Genomic DNA, 24,961 nt, shown 5'->3' with positions numbered 1-24,961 from the left:
CACAGTTGTTGAGTTGTGTTCAGCTTGATAGGTCACTGCTTGTCCAGGTGTGGACTAAATATGCATAAACCTGTACTGAACTCCTATTTGTTTCTCTGTCCCCCTTTGTTTCCTTTTGGCTCATGGCAGCTGCAAGATTGTACTTATTTTATTTACCTGCTCTGGTACTGTGTCAGTTTAATCCATGTGGGTTGTTTTATATGTAGGGGAAGTATGGCCAAATAAAATTGTTCTTTTGAACCACTAGATGATGCATCCTACAGCACTAGTTCCCTGTTGGAGACCCAACTAGTACAGTTGGCACTCTGTGAAAGAGGTGAATTCTTCTTTCTCAGCAGTGATAGTTCCTTCAGCTGTGCTTTCCTTTGTTTTCTTGTCCTTCTAGTGATCCCAGACACACTGTCTGCTACCATGAAACCACAGGATTCCACCCAAGATGAAGGAGATTCATTAGAACTCATCTGTGAAGTGTCAGCAGCAACAGTCCAGCACACCCACCTTTCTGTTGCCTGGTACCTTATTCAAGGAAATGGAGAAGGCCAGGAAATTCTTTCCCTGTCCAGAGATTTTGTCTTGATTGCAGGGTCTTCCTACGGTCAAAGGGTTTCCTCTGGAGACATAAGGCTAGACAAAATTGGGGACAAAAAGTATAAATTGTCCATCATTAAGATACTGCCCTCAGACCAGGGGAAAATGTATTGTGAAGCAGTTGAGTGGATTCAAGATCCTGACGGAACTTGGAAAGATATTGCCCGAAAATGGACAAACAAGACTTCTCTGACTGTCAGGAGCCTTGGTAAGATGCATGTGGTCCGTCAATCATATATACTGCCATTTTAAAAGACAGTAGCAGCTGCTTAATTATCCCCAGTCACCTTGATTTTTTGTTTCATTTAGAATGTTTTATACAATTTTGACAAGCTTAGTCAAAATGTGAGTAAATTAGTTTATAGTCCAAGGCCTTTTTAGACTTAGCTGCAGTGGTATAAACTACCTTCATGAGTAAATGAGCCATTTGCTAGGTCATTAACTTTCCCTCTACATGATCACCCATTCTCTGAAAAGACATTAAAACTAGTGAAGATTCCGATGTTTCCAAGGCCCTGTAATGAGAGATTTCACAAGAACAAAAACAGAACAGCCCATCTGTATGACCAAAGAGAAAGGAATCAGCTTCTCTGCCAAATGCAGATGTATTAAAACTCCATGCATGAAGGGCCTTCCTTCCATTATTGTCCATGACGGCTGGTTCTGTTTTGCTCAGGTGCTTGTTTGGATCATGAAAAGTGGACAGTATGTCATACGAGAGGGTAGGCAGAGACACCTCTCCCCCCAACTCAATTGTTGCCAATGCAGTATATGGGCTCTTCTATTGTACAGCTGTGCATTGCAGGCAGATGGAAGAGAAATACCAATACAGCAGTGACAATGCCTGGGTTGGAATCTAGATCTAGCATAATTATATGCCCCACTCCTTCTGCCAAATACTATCCACCGCTGCCTCAGTAAAGTGGCTAACATGTGAGAACAAGACATTCAGTCACTCCGACACTTAATTTTAGCTCTTTAGTGGATTAAATCCATGTTTCTTTCTATCTATCACTTATTAAAGGTCTCAGACAATGTATTTCATTTCTCTTCAGTGAGCCTCAGTTTGCTAAATTATCTATAGAACTCTGCTGCAGTGACTGGCATTGCAATAGCACTGAGGAAGGAGAAACGGTACTCCCTCAAGGGAGCTTCAGCCTAAATTAAGTAGCACCATTTAGAAAGCTTTATGCACATCTCTTCAAAAGGAGAGGAGGCTTTTAAACCCATTTCTAGATTGGAACTGCATGGTGTGAAATTTCCACATCCTTCATATAATGTGTTTAGCAAATATTTGTGAATGGCCAATGTCTGTTCAGGATGAATTATTAATGAACCAGCATTCAGTGCCTTAGTTAATTTATGCATAGTAAACCATGAGGTTAGCTGTAGCCATGATTACCCGCTGTAGCTTTGGATAGTGTACACAGAGATCTATGAAAAATTTTGAGTATCTGAGAGGCACGCTCTGGCCAACCAGAGGAACTGGCTGGCCACTGTGTGAAACAGAATGGTGGAGTAGATGGACCACTCGTCTGATCCAGCTGGGCTCTTCTTATGTTCCTTCTAAAACATTGGAGAGTCATCAAAGTGCAGAAAAGTTCAAAAATCTATTCTTACCTGCATTGATCTCTTTGTTCCTGATTAGGACTGGCAGACAGAGCAGTTGTAATTTACGTAAGTTATTTCAACAAGGATCAGACATAATGTTGAAGCTTGGTCTGGTGGTTGGTGGTTGAGCTTTATTCTCTTTCATTGCCTATATCCTTGTGCAAATCAAATAGCCAATTTCCACTTTAATGCAAAACATAATTTGCCCTGAATCTAAACTGGAAAACAAAGATCTTTGGCCTTCAGGATTGTAAATCAAAGCTTTTACGCAGTTTGTGATACCCGCTAGAAAGGAGAATACAATACATAATTTGGTTTTTAAAATGTAAGTGCAGACTATACTTGGTATTGAAGTGGGTGTTACTGAACTGGAGCGTGTGTAGGTAGGGATGAAGAAGGAATGAACTGAAAACAAGCTTTGTTCACTTAGCACAAAATCATACATCTGGACTAAGCCCAGTATAAGTTCTCCCTGTCATCCTCAGTTTTTATATGAGTTCATATGAGATTGATTCATTTTTCTGTTCATTTTTCTCAAGTTAATTAACAGAATCTTTCCCTTCTCTCACTTTATTGCCCTGCTTTAATATAAAAAAAGAATTTTTTCAACTGATACATGCTTAATTCTCAGAGTTCCTGTATTGCCCCCCCCAAGGTATCTTACCAGAAAAGGGGGGGAAAGTATTCTAGGAGTCCTTTAGACTCTAACCCCAAGCAAATACAGGATTGAGATTAGGGAAACTTTTCAGAATCAACCTAAAGATGCTTGATTGTGAAAGAGGTATTGAGAAAGTGATCAGTCAAGAGATCATGACACAAACTATGTTCCTATTGAGTGTGGCACCAAACAGGCTCCCAAGCTGCTTCCAAATGACCCCGTTGTGTTTTCTTTATGCCTCCTACCAGAACCAGCAACTGTTCTCCTTCCATCACTCCTCTGGGGGCTCAGTTGCCCCAGTTTCATGAACTGGCCTAGATTATGGATACACCCAAGTGGAGGATGTTTGTTTTCATTTCCTGTGAAAATCCATCCCACTGCAGATGTATACAAGTGATGGGAAAGGTGGAGTGTTATGAAAAATAAAATAAAATAAAATAAAGTGGGTTCAGTCAGCTGTTTGTAACAAGAATGTGCTTATTGAGAAACAGTCACAACACAAACTGGCAGTGAATGAACATATATAATGAATGAACATATAAACCACACACCTCAGGCAGGCACTCAACCAATCCCACTGCACCCTCTAGGATCCTTCATTTGCATTTCCCTCTGAAATGCCTTGCTTCCTGATTGGACGATTCTAGCAGAACAGCTAATCAGAATGTAGGCATCATGATCCTGGCCTGCAATGGACGTTTGCTTCAAGCTCAATCATAACTTAGTATATAAGGGGTGGGGATTGTTAACAGCACAAGTGCACCCTTTCTGTAGTCCCCTGGCATGTTCTAGCTTCCTTTCTTAGTACCTAGCCTTCAGGCAGCATTGCTACACCCATTCTGCAATTACTCTATTGGCTGCCTATTTACTAACAGGAAAACAAAATAGGAGTCAAGTTGCACCTTTAAGACCAACTTAGTTTTATTCAGAATCAATGTTCCCTCTAAGCTGTGGAGTCCTGTGAACAAAAATTCTGCTTTGTGAGTTACTGACATTAAAATTGTGAGCTACTGCATAAATTAGCTTGCTCTGGGGCCATTTTTCCTGAGATGAGAAAAAGAGAGTGTGAGCTGGAGGCTAAAAAACTGTGAGCTAGCTCACACTAACTCAGCTTAGAGGGAACACTGTTCAGAACGTAAGCTTTCGTGTGCTCTCTAAGCAAACTTCATCAGACGAAGAATCCGATACAGTGAGCAAAGCCACACTTAGCTGGTAGTCAGTGGCTCAGCATGCAAATTGGTACAAATTTAAGAACCAATGACAGTATAGTAAAATTATCTGGTATGGAGTGGTTTAGAATGCAAAATGCTAAAAAATTAAGATTCAATGACAGAATAGTAAAATTAATAAATTGAACAAACCTTTGATCTGAGTAGCATGAGCATGCAAAAGCAATAAAACAGTAATATGTCAAAATGTGAGAGTGTCTGTTAATGACTATATTGTATTAAACCTGCGTCAAAAGGAAGGTATTTATATCTCAGAAGATTTCCCATCGTGTGGCTTTGCTCACTGTACCGGATTTCTCGTCTGATGAAGTGTGCTTAGAGAGTACACGAAAGCTTACGTTCTGAATAAAACTAAGTTGGTCTTAAAGGTGAAACTTGACTCCTATTTTGTTCTACTACTTCAGACAAATATGGCTGACTACTTGGATCTATTGACTAATAGGTTCCGTTCAACATAGTGACTCTCACGTACAAAGCCATTCATGTCCTTGGGCCCTCCTATCTCCAGAGCTTTTCCTCCCATGCCACAATTTTGCCCGTATGAACAGGACCTTCTACAAGTGCCACCCTACAAATAGGCAAGATCAACAACTGTCTGTGCATGTACATTCTCTGGTAGTGCCCACAGAATGGACTGCCTGAGGAAGTCAGTAAGGCTCCCACACGTCTGTCATTTCACAAATTTGTAAAGCAAAACAGTTCAGAGGGAACGGTTTTATAAAGGAAATAGGGCTTCATTATAACAAAATGAATTGTGAAAATGCTTAAATAAAGGGAATGGGACAGTGGACTATACTGCTAATATGTATTATCTGTAGTTGTATGTTTTTATCCTTTTCTCACTGCATTACATTATATATATATAACACCTTTGCTTGTATTATTTAATAATAATAATAATAATAATAATAATAATAATAATAATAAATTTTATTTATATCCCGCCCTCCCCACCTCGGCAGGCTCAGGGCGGCTAATTTAGCATGTCATGCTTAATTCTTATTTTCAGATTTTTGCAATCCTATTAGTATTACATTGTTTGTTCGATCTCTCATCCTATGGATTACACTTATTGATATTATGTAATCCTTGTGACTCTTAGTGGGAAAGGTGGACTATAAATAACATTTTTTAAAAAACCAGTTGCCATTTTAGCCTCACTTGAACATTTACAAATCTGTCCATGTGAAGCTGCCTTATACTGAGTCAGATCCTGGGTTTGTTAAGATCATTATTGTCTACTCTGACTGGTGGAGCTCTCCAGAAACTCTTTCCATTGCCTGTGACCTGATCCTTTTAACTGGAGATGTCGGGGATTGAAACTGGAATCATCCAAGTGCAAAACAGATGCTTTGCCATTCAGCCACAGTCCAACCCCAATTTCTTTTTTCAAATCAGACTTCTCCCTAGAAATCATCTCATAGCCAACACATTTTCTTTATATAATAACATCACTGCAATCAGATTATTAATTCAGATATATGCTTGGAGATTTCATGTAGCCAAATCTGATTGGTCATGTGATGAAACAGGAAGAAGAGCAATTTGAAAAAAGACAACAAAGCAGCACTTGATTGGGACTGCAAGCAAACATTTCTGCCCAACTCCCAACTGTCTTTCACACACACACACACACACACACACAAGCAATGGCAAACATTGTTGAGAGGCCTACTCTCAATACTCATACAAGCTAAATGTGTGTCTTCATTTGTATTCTCACAGATGACAATATTTCTGTTAAGATTACTGTTGCTAAAAGTTCTGTTCTGGAAGGAGAAATCCTGCAAATCAATTGCTCTGTGCAAGCCCAGAATATCAAAAACAGATGGTTCCAATTGGTGTGGCTTCATCATGATAGGGTGATGGCTATCATTGATCGACACGGGGCTTTGGCTTTTCAAGAGGACAACGGAGACAGGTACACCATGGGGAATCTCCTAGTAATGAAGCAGAGCAATGAAAAGTATATCCTCAGAATAAACCAGGCGGAACTGAAAGACAAAGGCACATACCGCTGTGAGGTTTCTGAAATGGAGAGGTCTTCCACAGGTTCCTTTGCTGTTAAGAAAAAAAGGCCATCTTCTGATACTGACATAAATGTGTCACTTAGAGGTCAGTAATGCCAATGTTTTGTTCCTTTAAATGTAATATGGGGAAAGGCCAAAATCTTAGTTACTTAACTCTCCCAGATTCTAGTCTGACACTCCAACCACTACTGCAGAATGCTTTGCTAACCATTCTAATCTGGGCATGAAGTTTTTGTCCACTTCTTCAGGCCTTACAGCAGAAAAAATGGAATTTAAAAACATTAAGTATTAAAAACATTTAGTATTAGATTTCCATTTTGCCATCCTAATAAAGGCACCAAGGCATGCCTAATCTTGCTTTTATGACTTTATTATCTTTGTCATTTACCTTATAATGGAGTTTATTAATTTGTACTTTTATTCATCTCCATAGGGTCATCTGATAAATTCCTCAAAATAATGGTGTTTCTAGAGTATTTGTTAATCCTTGGCAATCAATAGTACTGTGATTCAGTTTTCCTGTGCATTGCATAACGATATTGCATTCTGTCTCATGCAATGCTCTTCTTACAAAGGTATATGCCAAGCACCAGGGCACATGTGTCACAAAATTGAAGAACATGGATAAATGGTGATAAAGTTGCATCAGAACTCAAAAGATTTCAAATCCATTTTTAGAACTCATCCCTTTACAGTTCTCTGTTTCAGACATCCTTCATAAAATGGGTAGAAAGTGACCAGTATCTCAAATATGTTGTGAACCCCCTTGAAGCCAAAAAGAGAGGTGCAGATTGTAGGGAACCATAGATTTCTTGATTAAAGCAGTTTAGTGATGCCAGTCTTAACAAAATACAATGAATGATCTCATTCTCTGCCAAAGGAAAATGATGTGTGAACATGCTGCTCAGGAAAATCTTATCACTCCTCACTGAGTATGCCAGTGAAAAAGAGAGGACCTCTTAGCTAATAGATAGTGCCAGAACGCAAGCCAGTTCTGTATCTTATTTCCCTTTAATTCAGATTTACTTGTCTGCTTAACCTGACATCTATTGTTCATAGAAAGTGTCTTGAAATTGGTTCTGTGGATAAATGAAGAACGAATAATGGAAGGAGAAGCTTTGATCTTCTACTGTAAAGCAAGTGTGGCTGAAAATTCTCTGTCTGTGAAATGGTGGTATATCTCAAGGAACAAAAGCCCTCCAGTGCTCATAGCCAGCATGGATCAAGATGGCATGTTAAAGATTGGAACTTCTTACTTGGAGCGCAGTGCTCGTGGTGACCTCAGATTAGAAAAGATGAACTCCTCTACATTTACCTTGACCATCTACAACACTTTAGCTACAGATGATTCAGGGCTTTATCACTGTGAAGTGACAGAGTGGTTCAGAGGCAGAAACTGGGTACACATTCAGGAAATCTCAGCCAACGTTGAATCACTGGGTATGTTAATTCTTCCATTTTGAATTCCATACTCTCCTGGCTAAGACATATAATGGCTGAATGTCTTTCCTTAGTCCTCGTGTCAAAATGTAGCTGCTCTGCTTTTGTCTGACTACAAGGCTGTCTCACTCTCAGCTAGGCCTCAGGAGAGCTCCAGAACCTCAAGATTTTATTGTGCCTTTTCTTTCTCTCCCCCCCCCCTCCCCCCAATACTTGCTTCTGGGTTCCATTGTTCAAATCCCCTGTGAGAATTTTGCTGAACTCTAAGATTTGACAAACTTTCTAATATCCCCCCTCCCAAAAAATGAGAAAATAACCAAAACATCTAAAGCAGATAGATGGAAATCTTCATCATGCCACTATGGCCACATAGGAAAAAGTAATTGAAAAAAGTATGATAGGAATAAGGTTTTATTATGACAATTGTAATTCAAAAAGCATTTTAAATGAGTTATGCTAATGAGCTCTGGCACCTCTTTTTATACAAAATGACCCCTGCTCTCAACTATTGTGAATTACTCAATACCAGTCACAACACAGACAATGGGTGGTTTCACACAGATTTGCCCCGACCTAGCCCTGCCTCCCATTTGGATTAAAAGTGCACCATCACACGAGCACATCTGCCCTCCGAGCTGCACCCATCTCCAGACGCCTCCTATCTGCATTAAAAAGCTACCTGGGTTTTCCCAGTAGCATCCCCCTGAATCGAATGTAGGTTGCATAATCGGCTGCTGTCTGAATGCCCTGGGGTGACTCATAAGCAGAAGAGCTGTGTGATCATGTCAAGCCGTTTCCAGCACAGTCGGAGGGTGGAGTTTCCCACTAACCCCTCTCTGAGGAGTGCTTGTGTGCTTCTCCAATTGAGCATGCACACGGGGGCCTTTTTAAAAGAGACAACCCTTTCCACAGTGGGTCCGTGGTTGAGCTGGGCTAGCAGTGTGAATGGGCAACCACAGACCGCTGCCGGGATCCTGCCACTTCAGCAGGAGCTGTCTGATAACCCAGAAATGGTTCAAATTTTAGTGTTTTTTTTCTGAATGGGATAAAATTGTGTCAATTTCATAGTGTGAAACCAGCCAATGTGTTCCAGAAGGTGGTGTAAAGTGCTATCAAATGGTGACTTGTAGGTTTTCAAGGCAAGAGGCGGCTTGCCATGGCCTGCCTATGTATACAATCCTGGACTTCCTTGGTAGTCTCCCCTCCAGGTTCCAACCAGGCCAACCTTGCTTAGCTTCTGAGCTCTGACAAGTTCAGAATAGCCTGGGCCGTCCAGGTCAGGGCTATATACCTTCCCTATCTGTAACTGCTGTTCTCCTGAATATGCTACTCCAGTTAACCTGAGTTATTTTGTGATTGATTTGAGACATTGCTTGTGACTCAGAAATAATCCTGCTGAGCAAGAGCAAAGTTCAAGAGGATGGAAGTGATTCAGTGGCGATTACTCTGATCTTGTTACCTCTTTTCCCTAACTCGTATAGAGACCTGTAATAAGTAGTAGCTAAGGATAGCTTACTAGGTAAGTAGAAGCCTAAGGTAGGAAACTGAGTATATCTCAAATTAAGAATGGGAACCAGTGTGCTGTAGGTTTAGGGGCAGAAGAATCCAGGTTTAAATCCCCACTTAGCCATGAGACTCACTGGGTAATCTTGGGCCAGCCTGTTTTTAGCCTAACCAGCTCTTATGAATGTAAAGTGGGGAAAGAGAGAACTTTGTTCAGCTCTTTGTAGGAGGACAGGATTAAAAAGTTAACTAAAAAATAAATGTGATGATGACAAACCATGGGGAAATTCAGTTAGCCTAGGGCTCATTTAAAAATAAAGGAAGAAAAATCCATGGGAACATATGCTTGGTGGCAGATTTCAAGAGCTACTGACAAGGACTATCTGATGTTAACAGTACAAATGAATTTTCTCCTCAATAACAGGGATGAATTTGAAAGCTGTACTGATCAGCAGAAGAGCAAATGTAATGCTGCATGAAGATTTTGAACTGTACTGTCGGGTGTCAGTTAACCACAGCACCAAAAGAGTGCCAGTATCCATCATTTGGCAATTCCATCCGAGTTCAACCCTGACTGGTTATCAGAAAGTGGTGAAAATCACAGCAGGAGGCACCATTGAATGGGGATCAGCACTTCCTCACTTTCAGAAGAAAATGAAGATTACTAAATCCTCCTCTTTATCCCAGCTCCTAATCCATGGTGCAACATGGCAAGATGCAGGGATATTTAAGTGTGAAGTAGAAGTCTGGAGAAATGTTCAGGAAGCCAGCAATTTGGGTATAGCAGCAGCTGCAGTGGTATCCTCTAATCCTGTTGAAATAAAAGTCACCCAACCAGGTAGGTGTGTGAAGCCAATAACTTGGTTGATACTTTCTTTTGCCAAAGGATATGCATCTGGCTTCTGAGAATCCTCTCTCACTCCTCCCTGAATTAAGATCACTGATAGTATGGCTGTAGCATTCCAAGCAAACAGGTAAGCTTCCCTAGCATCTTCAACATCTGACCAGTAATCTAAAGGCTGTGCTCAAAATTATTATATTCATTTACAGGCCTCAGATTCAGTGGGAGCTCACAGGAGCAAAGCTCCTGATCCTTTCTGAGAGTTCCACCTCTTTCTTCTGAGAGTTCCACCTCCTTGTCCATTGAATAGTAGGTGCAGCTGCATAACAATCCCTGGATGAGCTCCGCCACCTATTTTTATACAAAACAACTCCTGTTCATTTACAATTAAACCACCCTAATCCCAAATTGTACTGGATGGAATGATGGGCTGAAATATGGAAGACTGGTGTTCAAATCCCTGTTTGTTCATGAAGCTTACTGTGAGTCTTCAGGTTAGTCACATTGTCTTTATTTAGTTTGTCCAGAGCTGTGTTGAAATAATAAATTATAGATTTATACCATGGAAACAGGTTGTACAATCTAAATAAATAAAACAAATTCATGCAACACCAAAACCAAGATGTGTTAAATGAGCAAACACATGATGGCACAAAAATCAAATCCCATCAGTTTCACATTAAGCATTAAGCCCCCAACCCAAACAACAAAAGAGACTGATTCCTCACCAGCCTTTGCCCAGTCTCATGCTCTTTTTGCTCACAGCTCTTCTGCCCAGTTTTGCACACACTGCCCAGGAGCTGCAGCTTGCTCCGCCTCTTTCCCAAGTTCCCTTCGCTGTTTCAGGATCCTGGTTTTCAGAGCATCGTGAAACTGTGGAGGGAGCTTGGGAAAGACATGGGGCAAGTTGTGGCCCCATGGCAGCATGCACAAAATTGGGCAGAAGAGCCACGGGAAAAGAAGCACAGAATCAGGACAAAGGCTAGAGACTCCAGGAAAATGGCATTCCACAACTATAGGGCAGACACTGAACATGATTTTCTATGCATTCTCTAGATATTCAAACTGAATGAATAAATGATATAGGCTTACGTCAGCCATCATACAAAACTGTGGTTTAATTAAACTAAACTATGACTGTGACCTCTCCACTAACTATGATTAGTTATTGTACCAAAGACCCCAAAATATGCTTTAAACTGGTTTAACCACGGTTAGTCTTAACTATGGCTCTATATGATGTATTAAGAAAAACTTATTCTTGGAATGTTCCTAGTTCCTCTCATGTGCAGTAGAAACCAAGATACCAGCATGGGTCTCCATGGTGAGATGACAGAAATGGTGGGGTGGGGGGGGAGATGATGAAACCAGCATTTGTTGAGGCAAACCAGGATTTCAATCCAGAATCTGCAAGCTCAGCTGTGATTATACCTACCATAGTGAAAACAGACCATGATTTCTGTGTTATATGTGTGAACCAAGAGGCACAGTGTTGTGTCTGGCATTCGTCCTGGAAAGTACAGCACAGTGCACCTGTGGGCGGTGCCTGGAAGGGACGAATGCAGCCCACCTATAATGATCAGTGGTGGGCAGTTTAACTGGACCCGACCAGGAAGAAGGTTGTTCCAGGAAATGTATATAACAGGGGACCCGGCCCTGCCATGTGATCTTTGTGATGTACTCGCTAGTAAAGCATGTTGCCATCTGAACATCTCCAATATCACTACATTACACTGGTGACGAAGGTGGGATACCGGTGAGCAGAGAGCAGCCTCCAGCCGCCCACAAACCCTGCAATCCGAGCTCTAGTGCTCCCGCAGCTGAGGTCATGGCTACTGCTCCTGGGCAAACCCTACCGGCATTCAACGTCACCCGGCCCGACTTATGGGAATCATGGGTGGACCAGATCAACTACTACATAGAGCTGCACAAAATGGAGGCAGTGACAGAGAAGAAGGCGCTTCTCCTGAGTTCGTGCGGGGTGGAGACCATCCAGCTGATGAAGCGACTCATTGCGCCGACCACCCTCACAAGGGCAGCCTACAACCAGCTAGTCAAGGCGATGGCGAACCACATGGTGCCACAGCTGTCCTGTCTCACACGCAGGCATGCGTTCTACATGAGACAGCAGAGACAAGCTGCGTCTGCTGCTGAGTATCTTGCAGAGCTCCGTGGATTAACCCTGAGATGCGATTTCACTGGGCAGCTGGAAGAGATCCTGCTGGACCATTTCGCGGTTGGTATCCGGGAGGAGAAAATGCGCCAAAAATTGTTAGCATAGGAGGACAAAGACATCGACCTCGTGAAAGCGCTCCAACAGGCAACTGCCTTTGAACAGATGCACACCAGCCGAACTGGACCGCCTCATGGCCCAGGAGGTGCTAGAGCCCATCTCCCACGCCACTTGAGAAACCCCTATTGTCACCCCAGTCAAGCCGAACGGGGACATGCGCATCTGTGCAGACTACAAATGCACAATTAATAAAGCACTACAGGACCACCCATACCCCATCCCGGTGGTTAGCCATGTCCTCGCCTCCCTGGCTGGTTCCAGATTTTTGGGAAGCTGGATTTGGCCCAAGCATACCAACAACTTCCGGTGGATGAGCAAACAGCTGAGGCTCAGACCATCGTTACGCACCGGGGGGCTTTCAAGGTGCAGAGGCTACAATTTGGGGTCAGTGTGGCTCCGGGAATTTTCCAAAGCTTAATGGACTCTCTCTTTAAAAGAATTCCCGAAGTACAACCCTTTTTCGATGACGTTTTGATAGTGGTACCCAACGGCAACGAGTTCTGCTGCCGCCTTCGGGAGATGCTCCGCCGTTTCCAGAATGTGGGTCTCAAGGTGAAGTGGGAGAAGTGCTCGCTTGGGGTGCTAAGGGTGGAGTTCCTGAGGTTTGCAGTGGACGCCGCGGGAATTCACCCAACGGCCAAGACCAGGGCGATAGTACAGGCCCCGGCCCCCACTTGCAGGGCGGAGCTACAGAGTTTTTTGGGTCTCCTGAACTTTTACCACTCATTCTTGCCCCACAAAGCAGCCCTGGCCGAACCCCTACATGAACCCCATGGGCAACCCATGGGTCTGGGGGGAAAAGTAGGCCGCAGCCTTCCAGGCGGTCAAATGGTTTCAAATGGTTTCAAATGAGGTACTTCACCATTTTGATGAGTCCCTCCCCGTGATTTTAGCATGTGATGCTTCCCCTTACGGAGTGGGTGCTGTCCTGAGCCACCAACTCCCAGACAGCAGAGAGGTGCCCGTGGCCTATTACTCTCACACTTTGACCCAGGCTGAGCGTAACTACGCCCAAATAGACAAAAATGCATTGGCAATTGTGGTAGGTGTATACAAATTCAATGATTACCTGTATGGTAGGCGCTTCGCAATTGCCACAGACCACAAGCCATTGCTCGGCGTACTCACCCCAGACCGCCAGACACCACAGATCCTGTCGCAGTGGGTCCTGCGGTGGAATGAGTTCCTTAACTCATACACCTACAACATCGTCTACCGCCCTGGCAAGGCAATGGGCCATGCAGATGCCCTCAGCCGCCTTGAGGGGTGGGTTAGGAGGTGCCTGACCTGCCAAGAGTCCCGGCCAAATCTGCCCTGCGCCCCTGTTCACCTCTGGGAATCCAATCAGGTGCCGTGGTCCTGGCTACACTTAGACTTTGCGGAGCCATACCAGGGGCAAATATTCTTTATATGAACATATGAAGCTGCCTTATACTGAATCAGACTCTTGGTCCATCAAAGTCAGTATTGTCTCCTCAGACTGGCAGTGGCTCTCCAGGGTCTCCAGCTGAGGTTTTTCATGCCTACTTGCCTGGACCCTTTTTAGTTGGAGATGCCGGGGATTGAACCTGGGACCTTCTGTTTACCAAGCAGATGCTCTGCCACTGAGCCACCATCCCTCCCCCTAATCTTGGTGGATGCTTACACAAAGTGGCTGGAGGTCATCCCAATCACTTCCACCTCCACCGCGGCCGCAGTCAGAGCCTTATGGAGGGTTTTTTGCACCCACAGAATCCCTGACACCATAGTGACGGACAACAGCACCACGTTTACCTCCTGGGAGTTCCAGGAATTTCTGAATAGGTACCTCATCCACCACATACAGTCCGCTCCCTTTCACCCGGCCACGCGGAGCACATGGTTCACACAACCAAGGAGGCCCTGGGTCACATAGTCTAAGGAGATTGGGACCACCGACTGTCTGCCTTCCTGTTTGGGAACAGGATCAACCCCAATTTGGCTACCGAGTTACTCATGGGCATGTGGTTAACCACCTGGCTAAATAGGTTACACCCCAACTGGGCCCCAGACCTCCGCAGCTCCCCTGAGACCAGGGAGGCCACTAGGGATTCTTTCCAGGGGATCCGGTCTATGCCAAGAACTTTGCGAGTGGGCCAAAGTGGATACCAGCTTGGGTGCTGCGGTTCACCGGGTCCCGCTCGTATGAGGTCTCATCGGAAGGGAGGCAGCTCTTCCGCAGACACATAGACCAACTCCGCCGCCACACCCTGACGGAGAAACTGGCAGGGCCAGGGGGAGTGGGGAATGGGGAGAGCACAGGGCCACCGCAAGAAGCAACCCTGCTGAGCTCACCAGGGTCGCTGGTGGAGAAGTCATACAGGGCGGGGGATATACCTCTGCAGGATTGAGACAACGCTCTGCCAACCACAGCCCAAAGCGAGGAACCAGCAGTTACAGAACCCCAGGCAGCAGCCCCAGCTCCCCAGATTGAACCTCGGCAGTCGCTCAGAGAGCAGCGGCTGCCTGCTTATTTGAAAGACTATGTATCTTGAACTGGGGGGGGGGGGGAGGAGTGTTGTGTCTGGCGTTCGTTCCGGGAAGTACAGCACAGTGCATCTGTGGGTGGTTCCTGGAAGGGACGAACGCAGCCCGCCTATGGCGATCAGTGGTGGGAAGTTTAACTGGCCAGGATTGGACCTGACAGGAAGAAGGTTGTTCTGGGAAATGTATATAACAGGGGACCCAGCCCCACCATGTGGTCTTTGTGATGTTCTCACTAATAAAGCATGTTGCCATCTGAACGTCTCCAATATCAGTACATTACAACCAGTCAAGACTAGATTACCGACAGTTGGAGGAAAAGCTCAATTCAAGACAAATACTTCCAATTCCATCACTTCAAGATCTTGATCCCAAAATTCTGGTAATTGCTCTCAAACCTGCTATGTTTTTGAAGAGCAATTTACATGAATAAAGAGAATTTGTTCTCAGAGTATCTGCTGACATCTTTGGCTTTTTTTGTACCAAGAGAGCTCTGGAAATATTTTAAACTTTTGGTGGCAAACAATCTGTGTTCTTGTGACATTCCCTTCTGTGTAAAATCCCCTGCATCCTTGAGAGTGAAGCACATACACACAACAGTGAAACCAACTATTTATGCATCTGCAAAAAACCTATGGAGCCATATGACTGTCATAAAAATATAGAGCTGCCAAAACATGCAACCCCCAAGAAGTCTAGTGTATGAGGCCAGAAGATGGAAATGCAAAAGGAACGCAATTGAGAAGAGTTTTGCACATGCATTAAAATGTTTATCTTAGAAACTGTGATGGAACATAAGGGGGAAAACTCAGGTGGTGTGGAATTATTTTTTTATAAAAGTATTTATACTTCACTCTGGGTTCCCTAGGCCAGCAGTAAGACATACATGGTTGTAAACCATGTTTATTTTTTAAAAAACCCAGAAAGATTGCTTTATGAGATTCTTTGGCTGAAGGATTTTGATATTATATCTCTTTCTGAAGGATCTGAAGTGACAAATAAAGTAATGCAGTTGGAAAAAAAACAGGCTAGAAACTGAGTATACAACATTGCTTTAGATAATCAATAAATACTTTGACATCAAAATATCTGTTGGGTAAAACAACAGTTTCAGCAGCAGGGTACATCCCAGTTACATCTTAATGTTTTATTTTAAAAATTGCATTACCAAATTCCACTATTCCCCACCTTTCCATTAAAAAAAATAGTGAAAGAGTTTTAAGCATGTTTTGTATTTTAAGTTTTTTTTTTTAATTGTGTTTGTCTGTGTCCTTTACAAAGTTTATAACTCTGCTACCTGGCATTATATTTTACAACACGGATGGCTGAACCCCACAAAGTCCTGTTTATGTCAGATCATTTGGCCCTTGTAACAAATGAGTTCAATACTCCTCCTTTGGAGGGTAAACTCTGGCATTGTAGCCCAGTGAGGCACCTGCCCCTAGGCTCTATCCCCAAATCTCCAGGACTTTCCCATGCTGGATCTGACAACCCTACCACCCTAACTCCCCTGGTGGCTATGGGGGACCTGGCAATCTTATGGAATCATGGAGTTACTATAGGCTAACAACCAGGTATGGGACAGGATTCTCATGGGAGTTACTAGAGGAACTTTTATTGGAATTATCATGATCCTAGGCCCAGTAAGGTGTAATGTACTGAGTGACGAGACATGTTGAAGGCAACATGCTTTATTAGCGAGTACATCACAAAAGCAAACAAACGCGGGGCGGGGCCCGATTATATACATACCCCGGAACAACCCACAGTCTGGCCAGGTCCAATCCTGGACAGTTAAACTTCCTGCCACAGATCTTGATTGGTGGAGCGTATTTGTACGGGGTTTTTTTTGGAAGTCCCTCAGTATGAAATCAGCCGGTTGCAGCCTGGGCCGGCCATGGGGGCAAAGTTTTCTTAGAGACTCCTCCGAAATTATGGAGATGGAGGAGTCCGAGTCCAGCTCCATTAGACATGGAGTGTCCTCGATTAGGACCGGCACCCTGACCTTATCAGGGGTGGTGAGGGGCGAGTTCATCACCTGCAGGCTAGTCGATGCGGTCGAGTAGGCATAGGTCGAGTCGTGGTTGGTGGACTGGCGTCTGCGGGTGGCCTTGACCCAGCAAGCCCGCGCTATGTGGCCCACTCTTCCACAGTTCCTGCAGTCCAAATTGCGATAGGGGCAGTCCAGTCTCTCATGTGGATCCCCACAGCTGGCGCAGTTGGTGTTGGCTGGTCTCTTGGTCGCTCGTGGCCGAGTGGGAACTCTCAACCCCATTCCTGGTTGGCGACGGAGCTGGTTTGCCTCCTCCTCCTCTGGGTTGCCCGGTGCCATTTCCTCCTGCTGGACGGCTTCCGCTCGCGGGTTGTGGTAAGCTTTGGTTGCTCTTTTGAACACGGTGGCTTTGTTGAAGGCGAGTTGGAGGGTGAGCTCCTCCTTTGCAAAGAGTTTTTGCTGCAGTCTTTCGTCTCGGAGGCCCCAGACGAATCAATCCCTCAGGGCTTCATCCAGCTTGTCAAAGCTGCAGTTCCCCACAATTTGGCAGGGGGTGGCCAGGTAGACAGCGGCCATCTCTCCCGCCCCTTGATCCCTCTTGTGGAAGAGAAATTGGCGGGCGATGATGGATGGCTGGGGCAAGAAGTGCCCGGTCAGGAGTTTGACTATCTCCTCGTACGTTTTCTCCGTGATCTTTGCGGGGGCCAAGAGACTCTTTGTGATCTCGAATGTGGCTTCCCCGCAGACACTCAGGAGCACGTCTATCTTACGGCTGTCGTCTGTAATCATGTTCGCTCGTAGGTAGCAGTTGACCCGCTCCGTGTAGGTCTCCCACCTATCGGGATTGGCGGGGTCGAACTCTGCAAGGTGGCCCGTCGTCCCACAAGGTGGCCCGTCATCCCATGGCGATGGTGGCGGGCGCTTCAGTCTCCCTAGACTGCGTGCCTTCCTCGTCTCTGGCCAGGTCAGTGAAGTCCCGCTTGGGGAGTTACCTGGCTAGAATCCCATCCTCGTCGCCACTGTAATGTATTGAGCGACGAGTTGAAGGCAACATGCTTTATTAGCGAGTGCATCACAAAAGCAAACAAACGCGGGCCGGGTCCCGATTATATACATACCCCGGAACAACCCACAGTCTGGCCAGGTCCAATCCTGGCCAGTTAAACTTCCCGCCACAGATCTTGATTGGCGGAGCGTATTTGTGAGCTACGTCCGGGGACCAGTGGACTTCCACTGGTCACCTCTGTAGCGTTCGCTGTGTTGTAACTTCAGTACTGAAACGCAAGACACAACATAAGGCCTACAGGCTCCAGAGAAGCCTGTGTTAGAGTAGCTACAGAAACTACATTTCCCAAGGTCCCTTCTGTCCCTCTGATTGGGTAGGCAGCAGTTTTGGAGGAACAATGTCGACCAGAAGAGTGGGACCTGGAAGAAAGGAAATAAAAGGCCAAGCTAGAGAGCGGAAAGTGTTCTTTCTGGAGAGGCTGCAGTCGTCTTTTAAGGGGTGGTAAGTCTGTTGGCATTAGAGGAAGGGAATGTTTCGTTAGTCCCATCAGGGCTGTTATTTCTTTGTTTCACCTTTACTGTTTCTACCTTTCACTGTTGCACTAATAATCAAAATTCACTTGGTTATTCTTGAGCACTCCCTTGCCTGTCATGATGCTATTTTATTTTACCTTAATTTATTATTCTATCTCTGGGCCAACTGCTGTACTGATATATAGAATGCCCCCAATGGAAACCACCAACTGTGACATATGTGTTATTTGTTTTATTGTATTTTACGGTTTTAGCTTATAGTTTTAAATTGTTTTAACTTTTGTTATTATCCGCCCTGAGCCCACTTGAGGAAAAGGGTGAAATATAAATTAACAAAAATAAATAAATAAAATTATTATTGTTATAACTGCTTGTTAGTCCTCATGTCTCTTAGATCACAGAGAAGGAAGACACAGAGGTTGGGTGGGTGCTATGGGCCCCCCAGATTGACCCATACCAGAGCAGTGGCAGCCAGCAGAAGGCCCTGGTCTCCTGCTTGTGACAGGAGATTACCCCTTTTGCCATATTATCCACAACCCCCCTTGCTATTGCTCACTGTGAAAGAGATAAAAGACAGGGACCCTCTTTTGGCAGTCTCCCCCCCTCTGCCCCAGTCCATGGCTAAACAGTGTAGGTTGTGGGGGGGAAAGCTGTACAGTGCTTCAAATGCTGAAGGGTTATAACATCAATAAATACAAAAGCAAGTTGGGAGCTTTTTAAGATGCAAGTATAGTTAAGCCCTCAGATGTAAGTATAGTTAAGCCCTTGGAAATCAACAGCAAATGATATACTAAAAAGATTGTTCTTGCCCCAACCTTCCCTGAAAGTCTCCTTGCAAAATAGACAATAGCCTAACTCTATAGAGGAAGCTGACACAACCATACTTCCTTTAACGTGTGTTGTGAAGATGAAGAAGGGCTCTGGACATTTCTGACATGATTCATACTGGGAGGTTTTACAGCCCACCACAGGTAGACAGTGGTTTTTGCAAAACTCGGTGTCTGTCTGTCTGTGCATACCATTTGCAGCCACTGGGTTCTTTTGCATGCTTCAGATGCTGCCACAGAGAGAACAGAGTGTACTGTCAGCAGTTAGGGTTCAAAGAAAAAGAGGAAGCTTGGTGATTGTGCTCAGTTAATTAAATTGAAGTGGGTTCTGTTTTCTCATTTAGCATCATCTCTCCTTAGCAAAGCTACCATGGGTGACGGAAAACTTAAAAGCTACAGCTTTGGTTTCCTGAGCAAGACTGGCTTTGGGAAGACTGCAGCAGCTTTTCTAATAGATAGCTTCTGATGAAAAAAATGTGCATGCTGTTCTGTGGTCTAACAAGAATAATGGTGTCAGTTTCCCCAGCTTGCTGCGGGGAAAGTGTAGATGACTGGGAAAGGCAATGGCAAACCACCCCATTAAAAGTCTGCTGTGAAAACACTGTGAAAGCAACGTCACCCCAGAGTCGGAAACGACTGGTGCTTGCACAGGGGACCTTTCCTTTCTTTTCCTTTCCTTCCCAACTGGGCACTGTTGTAGCCTTTTCTCTAAGTCCCGTCTGTGTGCTTGCAAAACACCTCTTGGTAAAGGAAGGAGGCACTTGCTGTGCTAGGGTTGCCAGCCTCCAGGTGGGGCCTGGAGATCTCCCGCTTTTACAACTGATCTCCAGCTGGCAGAGATCAGATCCCTTGGAAAAAATGGCTGCTTTAAAGGGTGGGTTCTATGGCATTGTACCATGCTGAGTTCCCTCCCCAAACCCTACCCTCTCCCAGCTCCTCCCAAAGTCTCCACGTATTTTCCAACACAGATTTGGCAACTCTATGTGCAACTCAGGTTGAATTTTGCAGCAACAGCATCCTCAGACTTTCCAACAACTACCTGTAATTCTGGCTACAAAAAGAACCCTAGAATTTTTTTGTTGCTTAGCATTGATGTACCAACCCTGTAAAAAACCACACACACACCAAACATTTTTCATTTCTATTTCACTACCTATTTCCTGACTGCTTTTAACTTGGCAGTGATGTTTTCTAAGCCTTTTTAAAGTTAGAATTCAGGATAAATGGTGAAATTAAACCAAAGTGGAATAGTGAATGAGTATTAACATGAGGAGGAGGAGGAGGATGTATAAGGAAGGGGGAAATAGGCAGGCACATGCAGATATTGCATTCAGATGTCACAACGGCTCAAATCTCAGTTGTGACATCCTAAATACTGCTGGTCTAACAAACCAGGGTTTCTTGTTGGGTACCAAACCCAGTGTGAGTTGGTGGTTTATTAACCACACTTTGTAAAAACCATACAGACTAGAAAATTACTAGAGTGTTGCTGTAACTTCCAAAAAGTGATCTTGCAGTGCTGTGCAATGCCATTTTGAAGTCTGCACCCACAAAACGGTTCTGCTGCAACTTAGAGCTGGGCTGGCAACCCTAGATTATCGGATTGTACAAGATGTTTAATTGCTATTGATACTGAAGTTGTTTAAAGTTATTTCTTAGTCTTGTATATCTGTGGGCCTAGAAACATGATATTAGAACTGTAAGACAAGAGCTGTGAGAGCCACTACCAAAGAAAGCAAGAAAGCAATGTAAATACTGCTAAACTACAGGGTCTTGAGAAAATATGGACATCCAGCAACCGTTATGTCTGAAATTTACAGGAGATATTTCAGCTAATTGGAACTCAACTTGGTAGCTATAGAAGCAGGGAAGAAAACTGATAAAATAAAATTCTTCACTTTTCTGCATGCTACTAGTCAGGAAACTTTGGACATTTTGTTATAATTTTGGGTTTGCTAAAGGTGAAAATATAAAACTAAAAGCAGATAGATGATTTTGACATTTTATTATAATTCTGGGTTTGCTAAAGGTGAGAATATGAAACTAAAAGCAATAATAGATGATTTTGAAGAATATGTTTAGGACGAATGAAGCTTTTGAAAGACATGTTTTTGAAAGACATGTGTATGCAAAAGTCAGATCAGATTATGGATCAATGCATGAAAAAACTGAGGTTGCTCTGTAAAAATCATGGTTTTGTATACTTGAGAAAATCTCTGACCAAGTTGTCTGCGGTAACAGAGATAATGTGCTCAGAGACTGGCTGCAGCTTAAGTAAGATTTATCTCTAGGCAAAGCTCTTCAGATCAGTAGGGCCTCAGACTGCGAAGGCACAGGCAAAATATCAGAATTTGGCTGGAGGTGTTGTCTATGCCCTGAACTTAAAGTAAGTCTTCCAAAATAAAAATGCCTTCCTCACAAGTAACAAGGTTGTGGCAGCACAGTTGGCATCTGAGTTTATTGCTAGCTCTGCTACCAGTGTCCATGTTCAAATTAGATGTTGCATTATTGTGGGTGAGGAGTTGTTTGAGATTGGGCAGGGGCTGTCTAAGCACAAGAAAAATTCTTCTTCTAACATTGTGTATGACATTAAATGCCAACAATGTCCAAACATGTTAAACTCTATGCCAAAGGGTTGTATCTGAGGAAGTGTGAATGCACATGAAAGCTCATACCTTGAATAAAACTTTCTTGGTCTTAAAGTTCTGCTACTGAAAAGGTGTCACTGGACTTAAACTTTGTTCTAAATATGCAGTTGTCAGGAATGTGACTTTTAATAGGAGGATCCATTTAACATTCATAATAAACTAATATAGAAATATTAATAATAAATTAATATTCAAGCGTTTGACTGGAAAGACTAAAGATCCACAATGATTTCTAAATAGATGTTGGTGTGCAATGATTACAGTGTAATTTAGAATATTAATTACTGAAGGTAATTTTTACAGATATTTATTTTCAATATTCTGATTTACTTTATGCATTATTTTATTTTATTTTAAATAGTTAAGGGGGAGATGTAGTGATAGAAATCAGAGGCATTCCTCTATATTTAATAGTGTTAGGGAACTGCTGGTTTGTAGACTTGATCACACAACCTTAATTTTGGAACAAGACTTACTGACTGCTATGCCAGTGTTTGATTGCTGTTCATATTCGAGTTGTTGTGAGCTATTCCTTGTTTTTGTGGTCTAAGAACATTACTTACACAAACAAACCAGGATTTGTTAGCTATGCCTGGTAGACTAACCAGAATTAGTTGCTCAGCATGGTACAACGCCATAGAGTCCACCCTTCAAAGCAGCCATTTTCTCCAGGCGAGTTGATCTCTGCCAGCTGGAGATCAGTTGTAAAAGCAGGAGATCTCCAGGGCCCACCTGGAGGCTGGCAACCCTAGCTCAGAGAAGGCATATTTTTCAGCCAAGAGGGAGACAATAATGATAGCAATGACAACATCTTGGTTGCTTTATTTGCTTCGTAGTCCTCCTTTCTCACTCTCCCTGGGCCTCTTCCTGTTCTAGGGTTACCAGCCCAGTGTTGGCACCTGGCAGAAGATAGTGAGTAGGCGGGGGGAGGGGGGATGTACCTGATTGGAATCCTTGAAATGTCACTTCTAGCATAAACTGGATGTGATGTCATTATTTTGCCTTCTAGGGTTGCTAGCTTAAAGGTGGGGCCTGGAGATCTCCTGCTTTTACAGTTGATCTCCATCTGGCAAAGATCAGCTCCCCTGGAGAAAATGGCTGCTTTGAAGGGTGGAATCTGTGGCATTGTACCCTGCTGAGGCCCCTCCCTCCTCAACCCCCCCCCCCCCTCCTTGATCCATCCCCAAATCCTCCAGGTATTTTTCAACACAGACCTGGCAACGCTAGTCTAAGATTCACCCCCAAAAATCTCTGGTGTAATGTGGAAGCCCTATTCTTTTTATACAGTCAAGAATCTTTAGTTGCTTTACTACTGGTTTGGATACTTAACATGCCCAAAACTAAATAAAGGTGAGATTTCTGTTTCAGGCTTGTTAAGTGTGAAAGGAGCATGGGACAGTTGATGTGCTTTGAATGTGTAGAAGAGCCAACATCCTGGCTGTTAAAGGCTTCTGAGCTGAAAAGGAGGCATTCAATATTTTCCCCTTCTAGCCTTGAATAAAATGATGTTTCTAGAGCTGTTTTTGGCACTCATGTGAGAGTGTGATGACCTAGTTTATACCAATGAATGTAAGCAGCAAACAACAAATTAACATGTAGCAGAATTCACATTCCTTGGAATTCAGAAACCTAGGGTTGCCAAGTCTGACTCAGGAAATATCTGGGGACTTTGGGGGTGGAGCCAGGAGACTTTGGGGTGAAGCCAGGAGCAAAGTTGTGATAAGCATGATTGAACTCTGAAGGGAGTTCTGACTATCACATTTAAAGAGACTGTTCCTTTAAAATGCCTTCCTTCCATTGGAAATAATAGAGGATGAGGCACCTTCTTTTGCGGCTCAGAGAATCAGACCCCCTGGTCCATCCTTTTTGAAAATTGGAGGGTTTTTTTGAGGAGAGACACCAGATGCTTTGCTGAAAATTAGGTGCTTCTATCTCAAAAAAAAAGCTCCCAAAGCCCCAGATACCCATGGATTGATTCTCCATTATACCCTATGAGAACCAGTCTCCTTAGGGTATAGTGGAATGCTCAGTAGACATCCTTTGATCCACTTTCTGATAACTCTGAAGCTGGGGGAGAGCCTCCAAACCAGGGAAACCCCTGCACCAATTGGGGATTGGCAACCCTAAATCTTGGATCACTTTCAATTTAAAAAAATTGTCTAGTCTTAATGCTGTATAGTTATTGCATTAGTTTCTATTAAACTAAGAGCACAACGGTAACTTGTTTTCTCATTTCATTTCACCATCATGGTGTTTGCTTTGATTCCTAGTATTTTAATAGGAAAGCACATTTCTGGCAATAACTTTGTTGTTTTTCATCCTGGTAGCTGCTATTTTTTGGCCTTTTATCTCTGATCCAAAGAAATGCCAGATTTGGGGCAGAACAGAGAAAGGTCCCAGTTTTATAGGCTATTAAATGCAAACTTTGTTTCCCTCATCCAGCTGGAAAACCATCTCTAAGACTGTAACCCTCTTCCAAAATTTCAGGCCAAAAGAAATGCTTTAGCTTATTGGCAAAGTGGCAAAGGGAAATGTTTGACAACCCAATGAACCCTATAAAGTTAGGATGGCCTGGTAGGGACATTTCATATATTAAGAATGCATTTTTCTTCCGTGCCATTTTTCTGCCCTAAATTCCTTTTTCTAAACAGTTCACTAGGGAAAACTTCTGGACCCCATTTTCAGGATAAAAACATCTTTAGGGTGGTGGGTTTTGGCAAGGAAGTGGAACAGGAGCCCTTTACATACCTTAAAGGCCTTCTTATGCCCTGCATCTTTTCCTTGAAATTGCTGCCACAATGGCTGCATTCATCAAAAAAATGTTAATCTGTTGAAAAAAGAATGACAGAGCTACGTGCAGGGCTTTTTTTGTAGCAGGAACTCCTTTGCATATTAGGCCACACACCCCTGATGTAGCCAATCCTCCTGGAGCTTACAGGGCTCTTAGTATAGGGCCTACTGTAAGCTCCAGGAGGATTGGCTATATCAGGAGTGTGTGGCCTAATATGCCTGCTACAAAAAAAAGCCCTGTGAGCAGGAATGCACAGGAATACAGTTCCAGCTGGCTTGGCATCAGGGTGTGTGGCCTAATATGCAAATGAGTCCCTGCTGGGCTTTTTCTACCATAAAGCACTGTGTGAAACAATTGTGACATCAGGATGTGGCTTAATATACAAATGAGTTCCTGCTAGGCTTTTTCTGCAAAAAAAAAGCCCTGGCTATGTGTGATGAGTGGTCTGTGTGTGGTTGACTGACTTCA

At 43.7% G+C, this 24,961-nt stretch overlaps 1 protein-coding gene across 1 annotated transcript in view; it reads left to right on the top strand.

Annotated features, from left to right (window-relative positions):
* The window catches only part of LOC132569102 (immunoglobulin superfamily member 2-like), a 55,185-nt gene that overhangs the window by 11,386 nt on the left and 18,838 nt on the right, over positions 1–24,961 (top strand). The window contains 4 exon segments of the mRNA XM_060235283.1: positions 386–796; positions 1,137–1,148; positions 7,137–7,556; positions 9,484–9,897. Of these exon segments, the coding sequence (XP_060091266.1) occupies positions 386–796; positions 1,137–1,148; positions 7,137–7,556; positions 9,484–9,897 (1,257 nt within the window).

The sequence above is a fragment of the Heteronotia binoei genome, chromosome 3, assembly GCF_032191835.1.
Source record: "Heteronotia binoei isolate CCM8104 ecotype False Entrance Well chromosome 3, APGP_CSIRO_Hbin_v1, whole genome shotgun sequence".
NCBI classification, from domain to species: Eukaryota; Metazoa; Chordata; class Lepidosauria; order Squamata; family Gekkonidae; genus Heteronotia; species Heteronotia binoei.
Note: the sequence above shows the minus strand (reverse complement) of the source record. Positions and strands in the feature narration are given on the sequence as shown.